At 55.2% G+C, this 17,636-nt stretch overlaps 1 protein-coding gene across 1 annotated transcript; it reads right to left on the bottom strand.

Annotated features, from left to right (window-relative positions):
* Nucleotides 1–1,354: 1,354 nt before the first annotated feature.
* On the bottom strand, nt 1,355–17,304 carry RCN3 (reticulocalbin 3). The gene is made up of 7 exons (XM_081108048.1): nt 17,091–17,304; nt 16,406–16,653; nt 14,166–14,368; nt 12,908–13,080; nt 8,614–8,674; nt 3,744–3,943; nt 1,355–3,204 (listed from the first exon to the last, which is right to left on the bottom strand). Exons 2-7 carry the CDS (start codon nt 16,645–16,647, stop codon nt 3,097–3,099), a joined length of 987 nt encoding a protein of 328 aa, XP_080964174.1. The 5' UTR covers nt 16,648–16,653; nt 17,091–17,304; the 3' UTR covers nt 1,355–3,096.
* Between the last annotated feature and the right edge of the window lie 332 nt (nt 17,305–17,636).

Below are 17,636 nucleotides of genomic sequence, written 5' to 3'. Positions count from 1 at the left end.
TCCTGCATGGCCCAAAATTTAAAATAACCAAAATGCAAAAGATTAAAAAAAATACTTGAGCCCTGGCTGGTTTGGTTCAGTGGATAGAGCTTCGGCCTGCGGACTGAAGGGTCCCGGGTTCGGTTCCGGTCAAGGGCAGGTACCTTGGTTGCGGGCACATCCCCAGTAGGGGGTGTGCAGGAGGCAGCTGATCAATGTTTCTCATCGATGTTTCTAACCCTCTATCCCTCTCCCTTCTTCTCTGTAAAAAATCAATAAAATATATTTTAAAAAAACTTGATGAGGTGTTGGGCAGCTTGCCATCGTAAGTTGTTCTGTAAAAGTAATTTGTTATCTTGTGTGAATATTACTTTGATTTTTAAAAAATATACAAATTTGCCCTGCTTCTGTATAAACCAGCTCGCCTTCTCCAACCACTAGGGGGCAGTATGTTATAACTAAAAGCTTGGAGTGGGACATTGGGATTATTCAAATTCCAACCCTCCCGTGGATTAACAGTTATAAACTCTGGATAAGACTAAAATAATAATAATAATAATTAAAGGCACTAGAAAGTGAACAGAAACAGGCAGGAACTGGAGGGGAACTGAAATTCACAAAAAGGAAAGGCAGTGGGTGACTTTCTCATCAGCACAGCTTTCAGCCTGGGGGCCAGTGTCTGGTTCACCCCCAGAGGCAGGTACAACACCCAGAGGGAAACCACAGGCTTCCTAGCCTGAAGCTCCACAGCAACAGGGAAGTGGGGTACACGCCAGGGGAGCCAGACACCAATGAGCCAGGAGGTCACGGTTCGATTCCCAGTCAGGGCACGTGCCTGGGTTGCGGGCTTGATCCTCAGTGGGGGGGTGCAGGAGGCAGCTGATCCATGATTCTCTGTCATCAGGATGTTTCTATCTTTCTCTCCCTCTCCCTTCCTCTCTGAAATCAATAAAAAAATATTTAAAAGAGAGAGAGAGAGCATAAATACTAGTATTGAGGGCTCACTTTTGGTTGTGGTACATTCTACAGGTTTTGACAAATGTAAAATGATGTCCATCCACCGTTATAACATCGCACAAAATCGTTGCACTGACCTAAAAATCAGGGGCATTTTTAAAAAGATGATTCTTTAAATATGTTATTAATTTTTAGAGAGAGAGGAAGGGAGAGAGAGAGAGAGAGAGAGAGAGAAACATCGATGAGAGATAAACAGCATTTGGCTGCCTCCTGCACGCCCCCTGCTGGTGGGGACCAAGCCAGCCACGGGGGCATGTGCCCTTTTGGGAATCAAACTGTGACCTCTTGGTTCATGGGTTGACAAGCAAACCACTGAGCCACACCAGCTGGGCAGCTTTTTTTTTTTTTTTTTTTTTTTAATGAGAGAGGAAGGGAGAGGGAGAGAGAAACATCGATGTGGGAGTGAAACATTCATCAGTTGCCTCCTGCACATCCCCAGCCGGGGATGGAGCCTGCAACCCAGGCATGTGCCCTGACTGGGAGCTGAACAGCAACCTTTTGGTGCACAGGAAGGTGATGCCCAACCCACTGAGCCGCACCGGCCAGGGCTCAGGGGTATTTTCTGGAAGCAAACTTTGAAGTGCATCACACGTAAAAGTGGACACATCCTGCATGGACAGCTGGGTGCATTCTTACAGGCTGACCCCCCTGCCCCCGGGGAGCCGTTCCCAGCTCCAGCTCGGCTCCCCAGGGCCCGCCTCAGGCCCATTCCAGTCCTCTCCAAACCGGGGAGCACCAGCCTGACCTCTGACCCCCAGCTGAGTTTCGCCTGTCCTTGAACTTCCTGTAAGTGGAATCCGCGGGGAGCGATCCTCTGTGCCCGGCTCCTTTCGCTCGCGCCTCGGGGCCTGGAGGCCACACTCTCCGTGGCGAGCACGTGGGCCGGTTCCAGCGTGGGGCCTTCGTCGTTAAAGTGGCCCCGAACCTCATTTCGGTGACTGTTTCCACCCGGGAGCTACCGGGAGTGGAATCGCCGGGACCAGCTAAGGCACGTCCAGTTCTAGAAGCTTTAACCAGGGCCCCCGGGGGCTGCAGGAGGAATGAAGGGGGGTTCTGTCCCCATCCTTTTGTCTCTGCCTCTGCCTCAATTCGGCAGCAGAGTGACTGTTGTAACCCAGGTCAGTTCACACCCACCCTCTGCTCGGGGTTCTCCAGGGGGCCCTGGCGCCCCGAGAGCACATCCCGCCCCAGCCTTTCGGGGTGCCTGCCGCTCTCGATCTTGTCCCATCAGACTGCGACCACCATGACCTGGCCCTGGTTCTCTCGCTGCCCTCACCGCCCACCCTCTCGCCATTCCAGCCACCCTGGGCCTCCTGCTGAGCCTCACCCACCAGGCCCTCTCCTGCCACAGGGCCTTTGCACCTGCCGTTGCCTCCGCCTGAGCCCTCCCCCCCCAGGGCTCACTCCCTCACGTTGTGTCCTGGGGAGGCCTGGCCCCCACCTGATGGAGAGCGTTGCCGCCACTTGCTGTGCGGAAGGCAGAGCTCCCTGTCTGGCTTGTTCGCCGCTGGGCGCAGGCTGCTGGTTCAGTTTTCATCCCCAGGGACGCCCTCAAACCTGCCAACACCCACAGCCGCCCCTGCAAACACTCTTTCCCCTCCTTCAGCACGTCCCCCCCACTCCTCACATGTTCCTCTCCAAGTCAGTCCCCAGTTCCTCCCCCCGCCCTCCCCCCACCTTCAGAAAAACACACGGAGGAGCCCAGCGCTGGGTTTTATTGCCCCCCTGCAGGGAGGGGGCTCCTGGCCGGTGCCTGTGGGGCCGGCAGGTGCGGGGCTGAGGCGGCGGGAGGTCTCCTGTCTGTGTGTGAGGCTCGGATGTGGACTGTGCGGTGACTGGAGGGGCCGCGGGCTGGCTGGGAGGTCCTGCTGGTGAGAAGTGGGGGGCCCTCTCTCTTCAGGCCTGTGGGCCCCTGGGGTGGGGACGAGAGGGGATGAGGTGTCTCAAGGGGAGACCTTGCCCGGGTGTGTGTGTCCGTGAGAGCCCGGGGCTGGCCGCGGGCTGTGTCCACATCCCGCGGGCCGGACACGGAGGGGGCCTGGCCATCGCGCCCCTCCCCTGGTCATCCCACGGCCAGAGGCCGCGGTGGGCGACTGCGGCTCACAGCTCGTCGTGGTGACGTGTCAGGTCCTCGCCGTAGTTGGTGGCCTGGCTGCCCACAAACATGTTCCAGTTGCCCAGGATCTCGGCCTTGCTCAGGCGCCCGTCCTGAGGGGAGGTCAGAGGTCAGCAGGGCAGCTCAGTCCCCGGCACGTGAGACCCTCTCAGAACCTAAGTATGGCCCTCCAGTCCCTGTCCCCCTGTCTCTGGGTCCCTGTCCCCCTCTCTCTCTGGGTCCCTGTCCCCCACTATCTGGGTCCCCGTCCCCCTCTCTCTGGGTCCCCGTCCCCCTCTCTCTGGGTCTCTGTCCCCCTCTCTCTGGGTCTCTGTCCCCCACTATCTGGGTCTCTGTCCCCCACTATCTGGGTGTCTGTCCCCCTCTCTCTGGGTCTCTGTCCCCCTCTCTCTGGGTCCATGCCCCCCCTCTGGGTCCCTGCCCCCCTCTCTCTGGGCCCCTGATCTCCTCTCTCTGGGTCCCTGCCCCCCTCTCTCTGGGTCCCTGCCCCCCTCTCTCTGGGCCCCTGTCCCCTCGTCAAGGCCTCTCTCTGGTCCCCCCTCGCTCAGTCCCTCTCCCTTTCTCCAGGCCCCGCTCCCGGCCATGTGTGCACAGGCGCGCCCTCCCCAGCGCGGCCCGCGCCCATCAGCACCTTGTCCGTGTCACTCTCGTGCAGCAAGTGGTTGGCCTCCACCAGCGGCTGGTCCTGGGCGGGCGGCAGCACCCAGTGGCCCACCTCGCTGCCGTCCAGCCGCCCGTCGTGGTTCAGGTCCCGGAAGTCCCGGAACTGCTCCCGCTCCGTCTGCACCCAGGCCGGCTCCTCCTCCCCGGCCTCCGCCGAGTACAGGTCCGCTGGGTCGGGGGAGAGGCGGCCACTCAGGGACTCAGGGCCGAGCCCAGGTGGCCTCGGACCAGGAGACCCAAGCCCACCCCCCCCTTCAGTTTAAATGGGGTTAATAACAACACCCGTTTACAAGTGATCATTATGCTACACGTGAAATGGACTTGATCGACCAGTTAGTTTATTGATCGACTGAGCGATCAATCGATCAGACTGAGATCCAGGTGACACGCTTGTGTGCACCGTGGGTCGGGGCCGGGCAGACAGTAGGTGCTCCATATGAAGGAGGGCGAGTGAGCGAGTGTCACGCGGGGTAGCAGGGGCTACTCTAAAGCTCACCTCCCCCTGAGCACCTCCCCAGAGGTTGTTGGAGCCTCCCTTTTATTTATTTTGAAGGATAGTTTATTGATCTTTAGAGAGAGAGGGAAAGAAACATCCATTGTCTGCCTCGTGCATGCCCCCACCGGGGATCAAGCCCGAAACCCGGGCAGGTGCCCTGACCCGGAATGGAGCTGGCCACCCTTTGGTGCCTGGGATGATGTCCAAATTGATATTTTAAGATATCAATTCATTGCCCTGGCCGGGTTGGCTCAGTGGATAGAGCTTCGGCCTGTGGACTGAAGGGTCCCGGGTTCGATTCCGGTCAAGGGCATGTAGCTTGGTTGTAGGATTGATCCCCAGCCCTGGTTGGGGCGCCTGGGGAAGGCAACCAATTGAGGGGTCTCTCTCACATCGATGTTTCTCTCTGTGTGTCATTCTCCGTCCCTTCCACTCCTCTAAAAAAATCAATGGAAAAATATCCTCAAAGGATTAAGAAAATAATAACTAAAAAAAAAACAATGTATTGTTACACTTTTGGGTGTAATAAGAGATCTTTTGTTTCAATTATTTGGAAATGTTTGCAAAACTTCTGCCCGGGGCTGTGTTGGAGCAAGTTCTCCACAGAGAAGATCCCCCGGACATCACAGCCCCACAGCCTTTCGCCCCCGACAAAGCCCGATATTAGCCCCATGTCCCCTCCCCTGGGGCCAGGCCAGGGGCAGCCAGCACGGAGCTGCTTCCTTCTTCTCTTTAATGGTCCCAAGTCAGCGGTTCTCAACCTTCCCAATGCCGCGACCCTTTAATACAGCTCCTCATGCTGTGGTGACCCAACCATAACATTATGTTTGCTGCTACTTCATCACTGTCATGTTGCTGCTGTTATGAATCGTCATGTAAATATCTGATCTGCAGGATGTATTTTCATTGTTACAAATTGCACATAATGAAAGCATAGTGATTCATCACAAAAACAATATGTAATTATGTATGTGTTTTCCGATGGTCTTAGGCGACCCCTGTGAAAGGGTCGTTCGCCCCCCAAAGGGGTCACAGCCCACAGGTTGAGAACCGCTGCCCTAAGTGATCATTCCTTTTTTTTTCCTTAATTGATTTCAGAGAGGAAGGGAGAGGGGGAGGGAGAGATAGGAACATCAATGATGAGACATATTGATCGGCTGCCTCCTGCACGCCCCCTACTGGGGATGGAGCCGGCAACCCTGGCATGTGCCCTGACAGGGAATCGAACTGTCACCCCCTGGTTCATGGGTCGATGCTCACCCACTGAGCCACACCGGCCGGGCCTACGTGACCATTCCCTATAAAATGGCAGTGGTAGGTGGGAGTTGTGTGTGTGTTCCCACAACATAAAACTCAGCATTCCTGACATTCACAATGTCATGCAACCTCCATCCAGAGCAGTCTCATCCAGCACCCCAAAAGGACACCCCTTTCCCATTAAGCAGTAACGCCCAGGACCCCCTCCCTCCAGCCCCCGACAACCACTTAACCTACTTGCTTTTTCAATGGATTTTCCTGTTCTGGACACTTCATCTGAATGGAGTCGTACAATATTGTGGCCTTTCTCTTGGCACGATATTTTCAAATACCAGAACTTCATTCCTTTTTACGGCCAACAAATACCCGATTGCCTAGAATCAGTGATGGCGAACCTTTTGAGCTCGGCGTGTCAGCATTTGGAAAAACCCTAACTTAACTCTGGTGCCGTGTCACATATAGAAACTTTTTGATATTTGCAACCATAGTAAAACAAAGACTTATATTTTTGATATTTATTTTGTATATTTAAATGCCATTTAACAAAGAAAAATCAACCAAAAAAACGCGTTCGTGTGTCACCTCTGACACGCGTGTCATAGGTTCGCCATCACTGGCCTAGATCTACTCCCTTTGTCTATCCCTTCATCCATTTGTGTTGACTATACGTGGTCCTATGTGGGGGTGCTCCATTCCCCCCACTTACAGATGAGGAAACGGAGGCTCAGAGAGGGTGAGGGACTTGTGTACGGCCACATGGCTGGGAGGGGGCAGGCGACCAGGCAGGCTGGCTCTAGAACCTGTACCCTTAAGCACTGGGCACCCCCACCTCTCCCGACACCCCGCCATCTGGGTCAGGACCCCCGCTGCCCCCAAAGTACGCCTCCTTCATGCCCTTGCCCACACCGCTCAACAGGACAAAATTGCATTTTGGGGGGGATCCTGGGGTTCTGCCCGTGTCTCTGCCCCCGGAGCCCCACAGGGACCCTACGGTGTGGGTGTCAGGACAGAACCCTGGGTCTGCTCGCCTGGACTCAAGTCCTGGCGGCCTCCTGGAGGGATTTTCCCTCTGTGCCTCTGCTTCCTTATCTGTAAAGTGGGGTAATTCCCGTCTCGCAGGGTGGCCGTGGGGATTAAATGAATTTACAAGACGTTAACCACAGTCACCGCAGGCGGCGGCAGCTCCTGTCATGATTCAGCTGTGATGCTCGAGTTCTTTCTTGCAAAAAAAAAAAGGTTCAGTCTTCTTCTCTCTCTCTAAAATCAATCGTAAAAATCTGTTTAAATTATGCTTACCTAAAAATGTCCTGCCTGCCTGCCTGCCTGCTGTTTGTTCCATGAAAACATTCTATGGAAAAATGTGTTCAACCTTTGAACAATTCCGCCCTGGCCAGTGTGCTCAGTGGTTAGAGCGCCCGCCCATGCAACCAAGGGTCGGGTTCCCTCCCGGCCCCTCCCCAGCCCCACTGGGGCGCGTGCAGGAGGCAACCAATGGATGTGTCTCTCTGACACTGATGTTCTCTCTCTCTCTCCCCCTCCCTCCTTCCCAAACACTCTCTCTAAAAAAGCCCAATGGAGTCTGGCCGGTGAGCTCAGTGGTAGAGCTCCGACCCAGGAACCAGGAGGTCTCCAGTTGATTCCCAGTCAGGTACACGCCCAGGTTTCGGGCTCGATCCCCAATAGGGGGCATGCAGAAGGCAGATTAAAAAAAAACAATTTTTATTTTTTTTTTAAATTTAAAAAATCACTGAGTTTGGCTCAGTGGATAGCGTTGGCCTAGGGCAGGGGTCGGCAAACAGAGCCAGACACCAACAACACAACGATGGACATTTCTTTTGAGAGCCACAGCTTTTAAACTTAAACTATACAGGTAGGTACTTTGTTATTCACTTAATTAGGGTGCTCCTAAGGCTTAGGGAGAGCCACCCTCAAGGGGCCAGAGAGCCGCATGTGGCTCGCGAGCCGCAGTTTGCCGACCACTGGCCTCGAGTGTTGGCCTGTGGACTGCAGGGTCGTAGGTTCGACTCCCGCCAACGGCACAGGCCCCGGTGTTAGGTCTGATCAAGCAATTGAACTGACCCCTCCCCCCCCGCCCCCCGGCCCCCGGCCCCGGGACCTGGCTTCTCAGGCCATTTCACTGTGGACAGTCCCTTTGCTGAGACCACATTTCACTTGTGGTGACCGCATCCCATGACCTCCCCTCCGGGTCTGCACAGAGAAGTCTCCACCCAGAAAAAGGCGCCAAAAGTCCTTTAAAAGCTGCCGGCTCCCAGCTCCCGGCTCCCGGCTCCCGTCACTGGGGGCTGGAGCCATCCAGGCTCAGCCGCCTGGTGGGCGGATGATCAAGTAAATTCGTGATCCCTCACCACCCTGGGCATGTGCGTTCCTCCTTCGGGGACCTAACCCCGGGTTGTGGGCTCAATCCCTAGTGATGGTGGGGGGCGGGTTGGGGGGGGGAGGACATGCAGGAGGCAGCCAATCCATGGTTCTCTCTCATCATTGATGTTTCCACCTCTCCCTCCCTCCCCCTTCCTCTCTGAAATCAATAAAAATATATTTTAAAAATCAATGGAAAAATACCCTCGGGTGAGGATTAGCAACAACAGAAAAACTTAACAATTCCATACTCAATAGCTTTCCCCTCAACTAGTTTCTTTGCCCCCGGACAGCAAGGACGGAGGCAGGTCCTCTCCCAAGCAAACGCAGCCCGGGCCGTTCCTGTAGAAACTCCGGACCCGCCCAGGAAGGCACCTACTGTGCGACAGTCTCTGCTGCATCCTCAGCCACGCACACGCAGTGTGTCCGGTCCTGGCCCACACAGTGGGTGCTTGGTAATGGGTGCCGTGGTCTGGCGTACAGAGGGCATCCCATGAATGTTTCCCGGGCCTCGCCCAGAGTAGGCATTTGATAAAGATGTGCTGGGGGCGGGGGCTGGCACAGAGTAGGCGCTCAGCAAATGTTTGCTGGCGGAGTGAACTCAAGCAGCGCCCCTGCCTCTGTTCTGTTACGGGAGATAATGCATTGGGCTGCCCGCCGGGCTAGGAGGGGACAAGCGTCCTCAGGGAGAGTCTCGGGTCGCACTCACCGATATACTCGTCCACTTGGATGTAGCCATCTTTGTTCTTGTCCAGGTCCTCCAGGGTTTCCTGGGGAGAAAGAGGCATTAGGGCTGGACCCCTGGGGTCAGGACGCGAGGTTCTCTCAGGGGATCTCATTGGGGGTGGCTGGGGGGCCAGGCCTTGGAGCAGAGCAGTCTCAACAGGGCATTACTGTCCCCAAGGGCATGTGGGAAACTCGGGGGCTTTCTGGGGTGCCACGATAATGCGGGCTCCACCTGCACTTAGTGGGGGGGGGGCCGGGACCCAGGTGTCCTGATGCACAGGTTGGTCCACCCAAGAGCGATCTTGCATCCCTAACGTTCTCAGGCCCCAGCCCTCACTCTCCAGGGGCAGAGGCCTCTTTCCCTTTAAAAGGCGGAGTCTAGCCTTGGCTGGTTTGGCTCAGTGGATAGAGCCTCAGACTGAGGACTGAAGGGTCCCAGGTTCGATTCCAGGTCAGGGCACATGCCCAGGTTGCAGGCTTGATCCCCAGTTGGGGGTGTGCAGGAGGCAGCCAATCAATGATTCTCTCATCATTGATGTTTCTCTCTCTCTCTCCCTCTCCCTTCCTCTCTAAAATCAATAAAAATATATTTTAAAATAAATAAATAAATAATTTTTTAAAAAGGCAGAGCCTAGGCCAGTGATGGCAAACCTAGGACACGCGTGTCAGAGGTGACACACGGACGCATTTTTTTGGTTGATTTTTCTTGGTTAAATGGCATTTAAATATATAAAACAAATATCAAAAATATAAGTCTTTGTTTTACTATGGTTGCAAATATCAAAAAATTTCTCTATGTGACACGGCACCAGAGTTAAGTTAGGGTTTTTCAAAATGCTGACACGCCGAGCTCAAAAGGTTCGCCATCACTTGGTGTACTTTTTTTTTTTTAAATATATTTTATTGATTTTTTACAGAGAGGAAGGGAGAGGGATAGAGAGTTAGAAACATCGATGAGAGAGAAACATCGATCAGCCGCCTCCCGCACACCCCCCACTGGGGATGCGCCCGCAACCAAGGTACATGCCCCTGACCGGAATCGAACCCGGGACCCCTCAGTCTGCAGGCCGACGCCCTACCCACTGAGCCACACCGGCCAGGGCAGTTGGTGTACTCTTTGACACACTTTCCAAACCTCTGCTCTCAGCGTTTTTCCCTTCACTTCTTGAGCAAACAGCTTCCGTTCCTCATTTTTGCATTCACACTCACGCCCTGTGAGGCAACACAGCACCTGACACTCCAGCAAGTCTTCGAGCAAAGGCGAGCTCCAATGTTTGAGGGTTGACAGATGAAACACAGGATTCTCCCTTACATTCGACTTTCCCAGGAACAACAAACCATTGTTCAGTATAAGTCTGTCCCGCACAGTATTTGGGATCTGCTTGGAGGACAGGATGCTGAGTTACTTCAGTTTCAGATATATCTTTTTTTTGGTAAACGTATGTCCCAAATAGTATGTGAGATATACATATACCAATCCCAAATACTGTGTGGGCTATACTTACACTAAAAGTTTTATTAATTTTGTTACAAATTCAAGTGTAATTGAGTGCCCTGTGTTATTTGCTAAATCTGATAACTCTAAAACACATGCTGAAGTTCTTGTTAGTTATTATAAGCGGCTTTCCTTTAGTTCCTCTTTTATAGTACAATTTGGGCTCATACTCATGTTCTGAAATCTGCGCATGGGGAGGTTACGCTCACCGTCCACGGATGTGAGTGAGGACAACAGAGTTTAGACTAGGGCTTGGCAAACTTTTTCCATAAAGGGCCAGATCCTATATAACAGTGGTCGGCAAACTCATTAGTCAACAGAGCCAAATATCAACAGGACAACGCTTGAAATTTCTTTTGAGAGCCAAATTTTTTAAACTTAAACTCTATAGGTAGGTACATTGTTATTAACTTAATTAGGGTGCTCCTAAGCTGGCCTTTGCTAAAAACGTCCTCAATCTGATTGAGGTACGTTCGCTGAGGTCGACCCCTTCCAACTCTCCCATCCACACTCGTCTTGCACACTCGTTTCGTCCATCTCCTTTCCGAAAACCGACTTCTGCGCACGGGCCAGGAAGTTTCAATCGCACTGTACGTGGGCGCCCGCATGTGGTATTTTGTGGAAGAGCCACACTCAACGGGCCAAAGAGCCGCATGTGGCTCGAGAGCCGCGGTATGCCGACCACTGCTATATAATAAAAGGCTAATACGCAAATTGTCCGAATGGTGGAAAGACCAGTCACAATGACACACACTGACCACCCAGGGGCAGATGCTCAATGCAGGAGCTGCCCCCTGGTGGTCAGTGCGCTCCCACAGGGGGAGCACCACTCAGCCAGAAGCCGGGCTCATGGCTGGCAGTGCAGCCCCGGTGGTTGGAGCTTCTCCTGCCTCCACCTCCATGGCGGTGCTAAGGATGTCCAACTGATGGCTTAGGCCTGCTCCCCGGGCCTAAGCCATCATTAGGCCACCCTCCGAGGGCTCCCGGACTGCGAGGGCGCAGGTCAGGCTGAGGGACACCCCCCACCCCCACCGAGTGCACGGATTTCATGCACCGGGCCTCTAGTAGTAAATATTTTTGGCTTTGCATGCTGTACAGTCTCTGTGGAACTGATTCAACTTTGCAGCTGGACATGTGTAAGCAAATGGGCGTGGCTGTGTTACAATAAAACGTTACTTGCAAAAGCATTCTGTGGGCTGGATTTGGCTACAGGTTCTAGTTCACTGGACATGGGTTCTAGTCTGCGGACCCCTGGTTGAGGCCATGGATTCAAGGGTCTAGGTTCAAATCCAGGCTGTGCCACTTCTCATCTGGGGGATCCTGGGAGAGTCACCTCTTTGTGTCTAGATATCCTTATCTGTGAAACAAAGATGACAGGCCACCCCCATAGGGCTGCCACGGACAATTAAGTTGAGGTAACGTGGGCTAGCACGGCCCATATGGCTCCGTGGTCGAGCAACGACCTATGGACCTGGAGGTCATGGTTCAATTCCGCTCAGGGCACATGCCCGGGTTGCGGGCTCGATCCCAGCGTGGGGCGTGCAGGAGGCAGCCGATCCATGATTCTCTCTCATTGTTGATGTTTCTATCTTTCTCTCCCTCTCCCTTCCTCTCTGGAATCAATAAAAAAAATATCTAAAAATAAAAAATAAATAAATTGAGGCAATGTGCCCTAGCTGGTGTTGCTCAGTGATTAGGGAATCGGCCTGCACACAGAAGGGCCGCAGGTTCAATTCCCGGTCAAGGGCAGGTACCTGGGTTGCAGGTTTGATCCTTGGCTCCAGACAGGGTGCTTGCGGGAGGCAATTGATCCATGTGTCTCACATCAATGTTTCTCTCTCTTTCTCTCTTTCCCCCCACCAACTCTCTCTAAAAATCAATGGAAAAAATATCCTTGGGTGAAGATGAACAAAAAATGAATAAAAATAAATTGAGGTAATGCAGGTGAAGGTGTTAGAAGGGCGCCTGGCACACAGGACATACTCAGTCAGGGCTTGTTAAATAAATCTTAACTCGGGAGAATAAGGAGGTGTCACACTAAAAGAGGGACATTGGGCTTGCAGGCTGGGGCGTGTAAGGGGTTAATGCCATCTCTCCTCTCTGATCCCCAGGGTCCAGCGATTCTGACTCTGTAACTATTGACACGTGTGTCTAAAACCACTTAAGGAGCATTTACCCCAGGGCCAGTGTTATAGCTCTACAGGCATGAACTCATCTAGTCCCTATTACCACCCTAGATAGGAATCATTATCAGCACCTTCACTTTACAGATAAGGAAATTCAGGTCCAGAGAGGTTAAACAACTTGCCCCAGGTCACACAGCCAGGAACAGGAGGGCTGGGATTGGAAACCAGGCCTCTGGCCTCAGGGCCCTGGATCCTGACAGCTTTGCCACATAGACCCTCAAAGAAGCGATGGAAATGGAGACATGAGAAAGGGGTTATCTGTGGGGACTGGACTGCAGGTGGACAGGCTAGGGACATGGGAGAAAAGCAGATTGTTCACCTTTTTTTGCATCTTTTGGGCATTTAACCACATCAATATGTGACCTATTTGAGAGATACATACAATTACACTTTTAAAGTAGTTTGTGCAGAGTCAGGCACGGCAGGAGTGGGTACAGATCCTGTCACTAATGGTGACACTGGGGGGTCAGGGTGGGATGGGAGATGTCACCCTCCATTGACCGGCCCTTGTGGCCTGGGTTTCCTGGGGAAGGTGCCAGGGGGACCAGGGGACCGGAACTCCCAAGGGAAGCGCTGGCAGGCCGGCCCTCACTCACAGCCACCACGATGTCCCGCATGTGAGGGAACTCCTCTGGGTGCAGGAAGGCTGTCAGCTCCTCCCGGGTGGCCATCGAGTCCCCGTCCTGGTCCGCCACCCGGAAACGCCGCTCGTCCCGCGCCAGCATCTTCTTGTAGGTCTCTGCGTCCTCCACATCGTGGAATTCCTCACCTGGGAAAGGAGGGGTGGCTGAGATGTGCTTTCATGGAGGGAGGTACCAGGTGCGCTGAAGAGAAAGACAAAGGGATCTAACTGGCTGGGGCTGGGGGGGCGGGCAGGGCAGGGCAGGCAGACCTCCACTGCATTCATCATACACAATACATATTCATTATGTGCATATATCTGCTACCTTGCAGTAAGAGCTGATTAGATGCTAAGCTCTTTAGCTACAATATGGGGCACTGAACCCTCACAAAGAGGAGCAGAGTTCTTCAGCTTATTCTCACTTTGTGAAGGAGAAACTGACGCCCAGAGAGGACATGACTCCTCCAAGGTCTCACAGTCAGGAATGATGGGCTTTGGGTTCACACTGGCTCTCGGGGGCCCCCCAGTCATGCTCCGATGCAGTCGGTTATACTGCCTCAGGCTGCTGGGCAGAGAGGAGGGGAAGGGCACCTTCAGAGGGAACAGAATGTGCGGAGTGTGGAGGTTTGAAGAATGTGGTGAGTTCGGGGAAGTGGCAGATCCATTTGGCTGGGGCAGAAAATGCAGAAAAACAAAGCTAGAGGGTAGGCCAGGTGGGGCTGAGGAGCTGGGGCTGTCTCCTGGGGGCCCCGGGAGTCCTGGGGGGCTGTGAGCCGGGAAGGTCAGTGTGGTGGTGTGGAAAGACCCCTCTGGGGAGATATGAGGGACAGGCTGGGGCGAGGGTACAGGAGGGAGAGAACAAGAGCTAGAGGGGCCCAGGGCTGGGCATGGGGACAGGGAGGAGGGAACCCATTGATCATCCGGGACAGTAAATGGCTTTGGGATTCTCAGGATGAGAGGTCAGAGGTCAGGGGCATGGAAGGTAGATGTCCCAGGTCAAGGATCTGAATCCCCAGGTCCCAGAGCTATAGAGGCCGTGGATGGCACAATGAAAAGCCAGAAATCCGGGATCAGTGGTTTCAGGGTAATGGGGTCTTAGGAATAGACCCTAGTCAAGCATCAGGGGTCAAAGGTCAGAGGTTCTGGTAATGGGCTAAAGGTTCTCACTAGTAGGGGTCAAACAGGTCGGGTCACGTGTAGGTGAGCAGCAGGGGTCGGGGTCTCCCGCATACCAGGCGCGTAGTAGCCATAGGTGGCATTGCGCAGCTCCTCCCAACCCACACGCCCGTCGCCGTCCGTGTCGTACGTGTGCCAGGCCGCGCTCACCGAGTCCCGTATGTGCCGTTGCTGCGTGTGTGCGATCCACGCGCGGAGCTCGGCCAGCGACACCCAGCCGTCCCCGTCCCCCGCGCGGTCCATGCGGTCCACGATGCGCCTGGGGACCGGGGCGGGGAACAAGTCAATCTCGGGACCCGCCCACCCGGGGGGCATCCCGCCGTCCAGGCTCCGCCCCTCACGCGATAGCCACGCCCCCTGGGGGACACACCTCCTACTAAGAATAAGGTCCAGAGTCGCCCGCCAACTGGGGGAGGCACATGTCAATCCTGAGGCCACGCCTACCTCGGGGCTCCGCCCCCCCCAAGCGATCCGCCCATTCCGACACCCAGCGGGCCTATGATTGGCGCTGCGGCCCAAGACACGCCCCGATGGGGGAAGAACCTAAGACAATCCAGGGCCACGCCCTCCGCTCTGGCCCCGCCCCTCGACCTGCCGCGTTCCTCGTTCCGCTGGTCCTAGTTGGAGTGGGGACAGCGGGAAGGGCGTCACGCTGCACCCCGGCCCACAGGACTCCTGCCCCAAGGCTGCCTCTAGCAATAATCTCAACAGCGAAACATTAACAGCAAAAGCCGGCCTCTGAGCAGCTGACAAAGCCACACCCCCTCGCTGCCTCAGGCCCCGCCCACGCCCCGCCCCTCTCCCTGGCGCTGCCAGATTTAGGACCCTCCCTTCGAACCCGCCTCCCGCTCCGCCTCCTCCCTGGACGTGCCGGTCAATTTCAGGCCCCTCTCCCCCACGTCCTGCCCCTTGATGCGTCCTCTACCCTTTTCCACCCGTGACCAGGCATTGACCTAGGTCCGTCCATCACCCGCAACCTCGCGGGCTGGCTTCCCCCGTCCCCTCCTCGTGCTCCGGCGGATGCTGTGCACTGTCCCCCTCCCCACCGGCGCATGTCAAACCCGGTAGGTCCCACCTCACACCCCGTGTCTCAGGTCTCCCCAGTTTGGGTCCGAGCCCGACCGCTAACCGAGCGCTCCAGGAGCCTTATCTGTCACTGTCCCTAAGCCCCTGCGACCCGGTCGCCAGGGTAGAATTTGAGTCGGTCCTGCTGCCCCTTCCTGGGCCAGGCAGTCTCTGCTGGGATCCGTGGGGGACGGGCTTTGTCCCCAAGACTCTCACACACGCTCTACCCTGAGCTTTGAACTGTTGTTAACAGCGTGGGCTCCACAGCCAGATACTCCAGGTTCAAATTCTGCAGCCTCCTCTTACTGGCTGTGTGACTGTGGGCAGGTCGCTAAACCTCTCTGTGCCTCAGCTTCCCCCTCTGTGGGGAATACATTAGTTAACCCTTGTAAAGCCCTTAGAACAGTGCCTGGCATTGCAGTAAATGCTATGCTGAGTGTGTTAGCTTCTCACTGCTTTTCACAATCTCTCAGCCAGAGGCTTGGCGGCAACAGCTCTCTCCACCCTGGTCTGGGCGCCCTCCGCTCTGCAGTCGCTTCCTCGCTGGGTCTAGTCCAGCGGTTCTCAACCTGTGGGTCGCGACCCATTTGGGGGGTCGAACGACCCTTTCACAGGGGTCGCCTAAGACCATCGGAAAACACAGAGATAATTACCTATTGTTTTTGTGATGAATCACTATGCTTTCATTATGTTCAATTTGTCACAATGAAAAGACATCCTGCAGATCAAGATATTTACATGACGATTCATAACAGTAGCAACATTACAGTGATGAAGTAGCAACGAAAATAATTTTATGGTTGGGGGTCACCACAACATGAGGAACTGTGTTAAAGGGTCGCGGCATGAGGAAGGTTGAGAACCACTGGTCTAGTCTATTCCCCCAAAAGGAACCTAAGGGATTCCATTAAAATCTAAGTCAATCACATTCTCCCTCTAAAGCCCTCCCCATGGTTCTCATCTTATTCAGAGAAGAAGCGTAAATCTCCACTATGGCCGCAAAGGCCCCGCACACCCCTTTGTTCCCTCTCGGCCGCCACCAGCCTCTCCCTTTGCTCATTCGGTTCCATCCACAGGGACCTCAAACACATCAGGCCTCAGGGCCTTTGCACTTACTGTCTCTCGGCCGGGAGTGCAATTCCCACACATAGCCACACAGCCCAACACTACCTCCCCTGACCTCCCTGTTCTAAATGACAACCCTGTCTTCCAGCCCCCCTCCCTCTCCTACCCGAGACGGGCTTGGCTTTCTTCTGGGCTGAGTTGGTCGAATTCCTTGGCCACCTCTCGTCCCAGGAAAGCCTCGTGGTCGTACTGGAAGTTGCCGTGGGCGTCATCGTGAGCCGCCTCGCTCAGGGGAGCCTGGTGGTGCACCCTTCCCTGGCCGTGAGGGCCGGCCTCGGGGGAGGGCTTCCCCTGGGCCCCGGGCCTGAGCAGCAAGAGCAGCAGCAGAAGCGACGGTCGCCACATCATCAGGCCCTGCGGAGCGGCGGAGGCTAGGAATCAGGGGTCGCGGGTGGGAAAAGACAGGGACCAGACCGGAGGCTGGGGGAGGGGAGACCTAGAAAAGCACAGTGATGGATGGCAGCTGGCCGCAAAGTTTTGGGCTCAAGAAGGATTGGGGTGGGAGGGGAGGGTTGGGTTCTCAGAAGTAAAACCAGCTTTGGGGGAGTCCTGGGGAGGGGGGTGGCCCGGAGCTGCAAGAGGGGGCGGGGCGGGGATTGAACCGGGAGACGTGGCTCGCTTCCCACGCAAAGTGTGGGGCAGGGTCGTGGCTCAAAAGAGAGAAATCATGCAAGTTCCCAGGCGTCGTTTGCAGCCTGGACTCTAACCCGCGACCCGATGGGACCTGAGCGGTCTCCCCCTCCCCCCCTCCCCGCCCCCCGGGCCGGCCACCCGCCCTCGCCTCCGTTTACCGGACGATCCAGCCTCACGGTGTCCTCCAAGATGCGCTCCCGGGTTCTCCAAAAAGATGCCCAATTTGGCTGCTCTCCAGGCAGGCCCCGCCCCCGACCAGTGCCGGGAGGGGACCCCGCGGGGCGGGGCGGCAGAGTGTCCGGCGGGCCGCGGGCGCCCTCGCCACGTCCACAAAGGAGAGCGCGCTCCCCGAGTCCGGCCTCGCCCCTTCCCAGGCCCGCGGGGTGGGTGGGGGACGCCGGGTGACGCGGCGGCGGCGAACTACAACTCCCGGCAGGCCTCGGGGCGCCCAGCCTACAACTCCAGTTGTTGTCGCTCTAAAGCCTCATGGGAGGTTTATTTTTTATCTCTCTTTGTTTAAGAAAGAAGGGAACCCAGGGGCAGAGGAGCCAGCCTCTCCCCTGATAGAGGGGACGACTCTTTGTTGTTGTTGCTGCTGGTGAAATCTAGGATTAGCACAATTTTATTTATTTATTTATTTATTTTAAATATATTTTATTGATTTTTTACAGAGAGGAAGGGAGAGGGATAGAGAGTTAGAAACA

This window comes from Myotis nattereri (genome assembly GCF_964212035.1).
Source record: "Myotis nattereri genome assembly, chromosome: 15".
Taxonomy (NCBI): Eukaryota; Metazoa; Chordata; class Mammalia; order Chiroptera; family Vespertilionidae; genus Myotis; species Myotis nattereri.
This window is presented reverse-complemented; position numbering and strand designations above follow the sequence as displayed.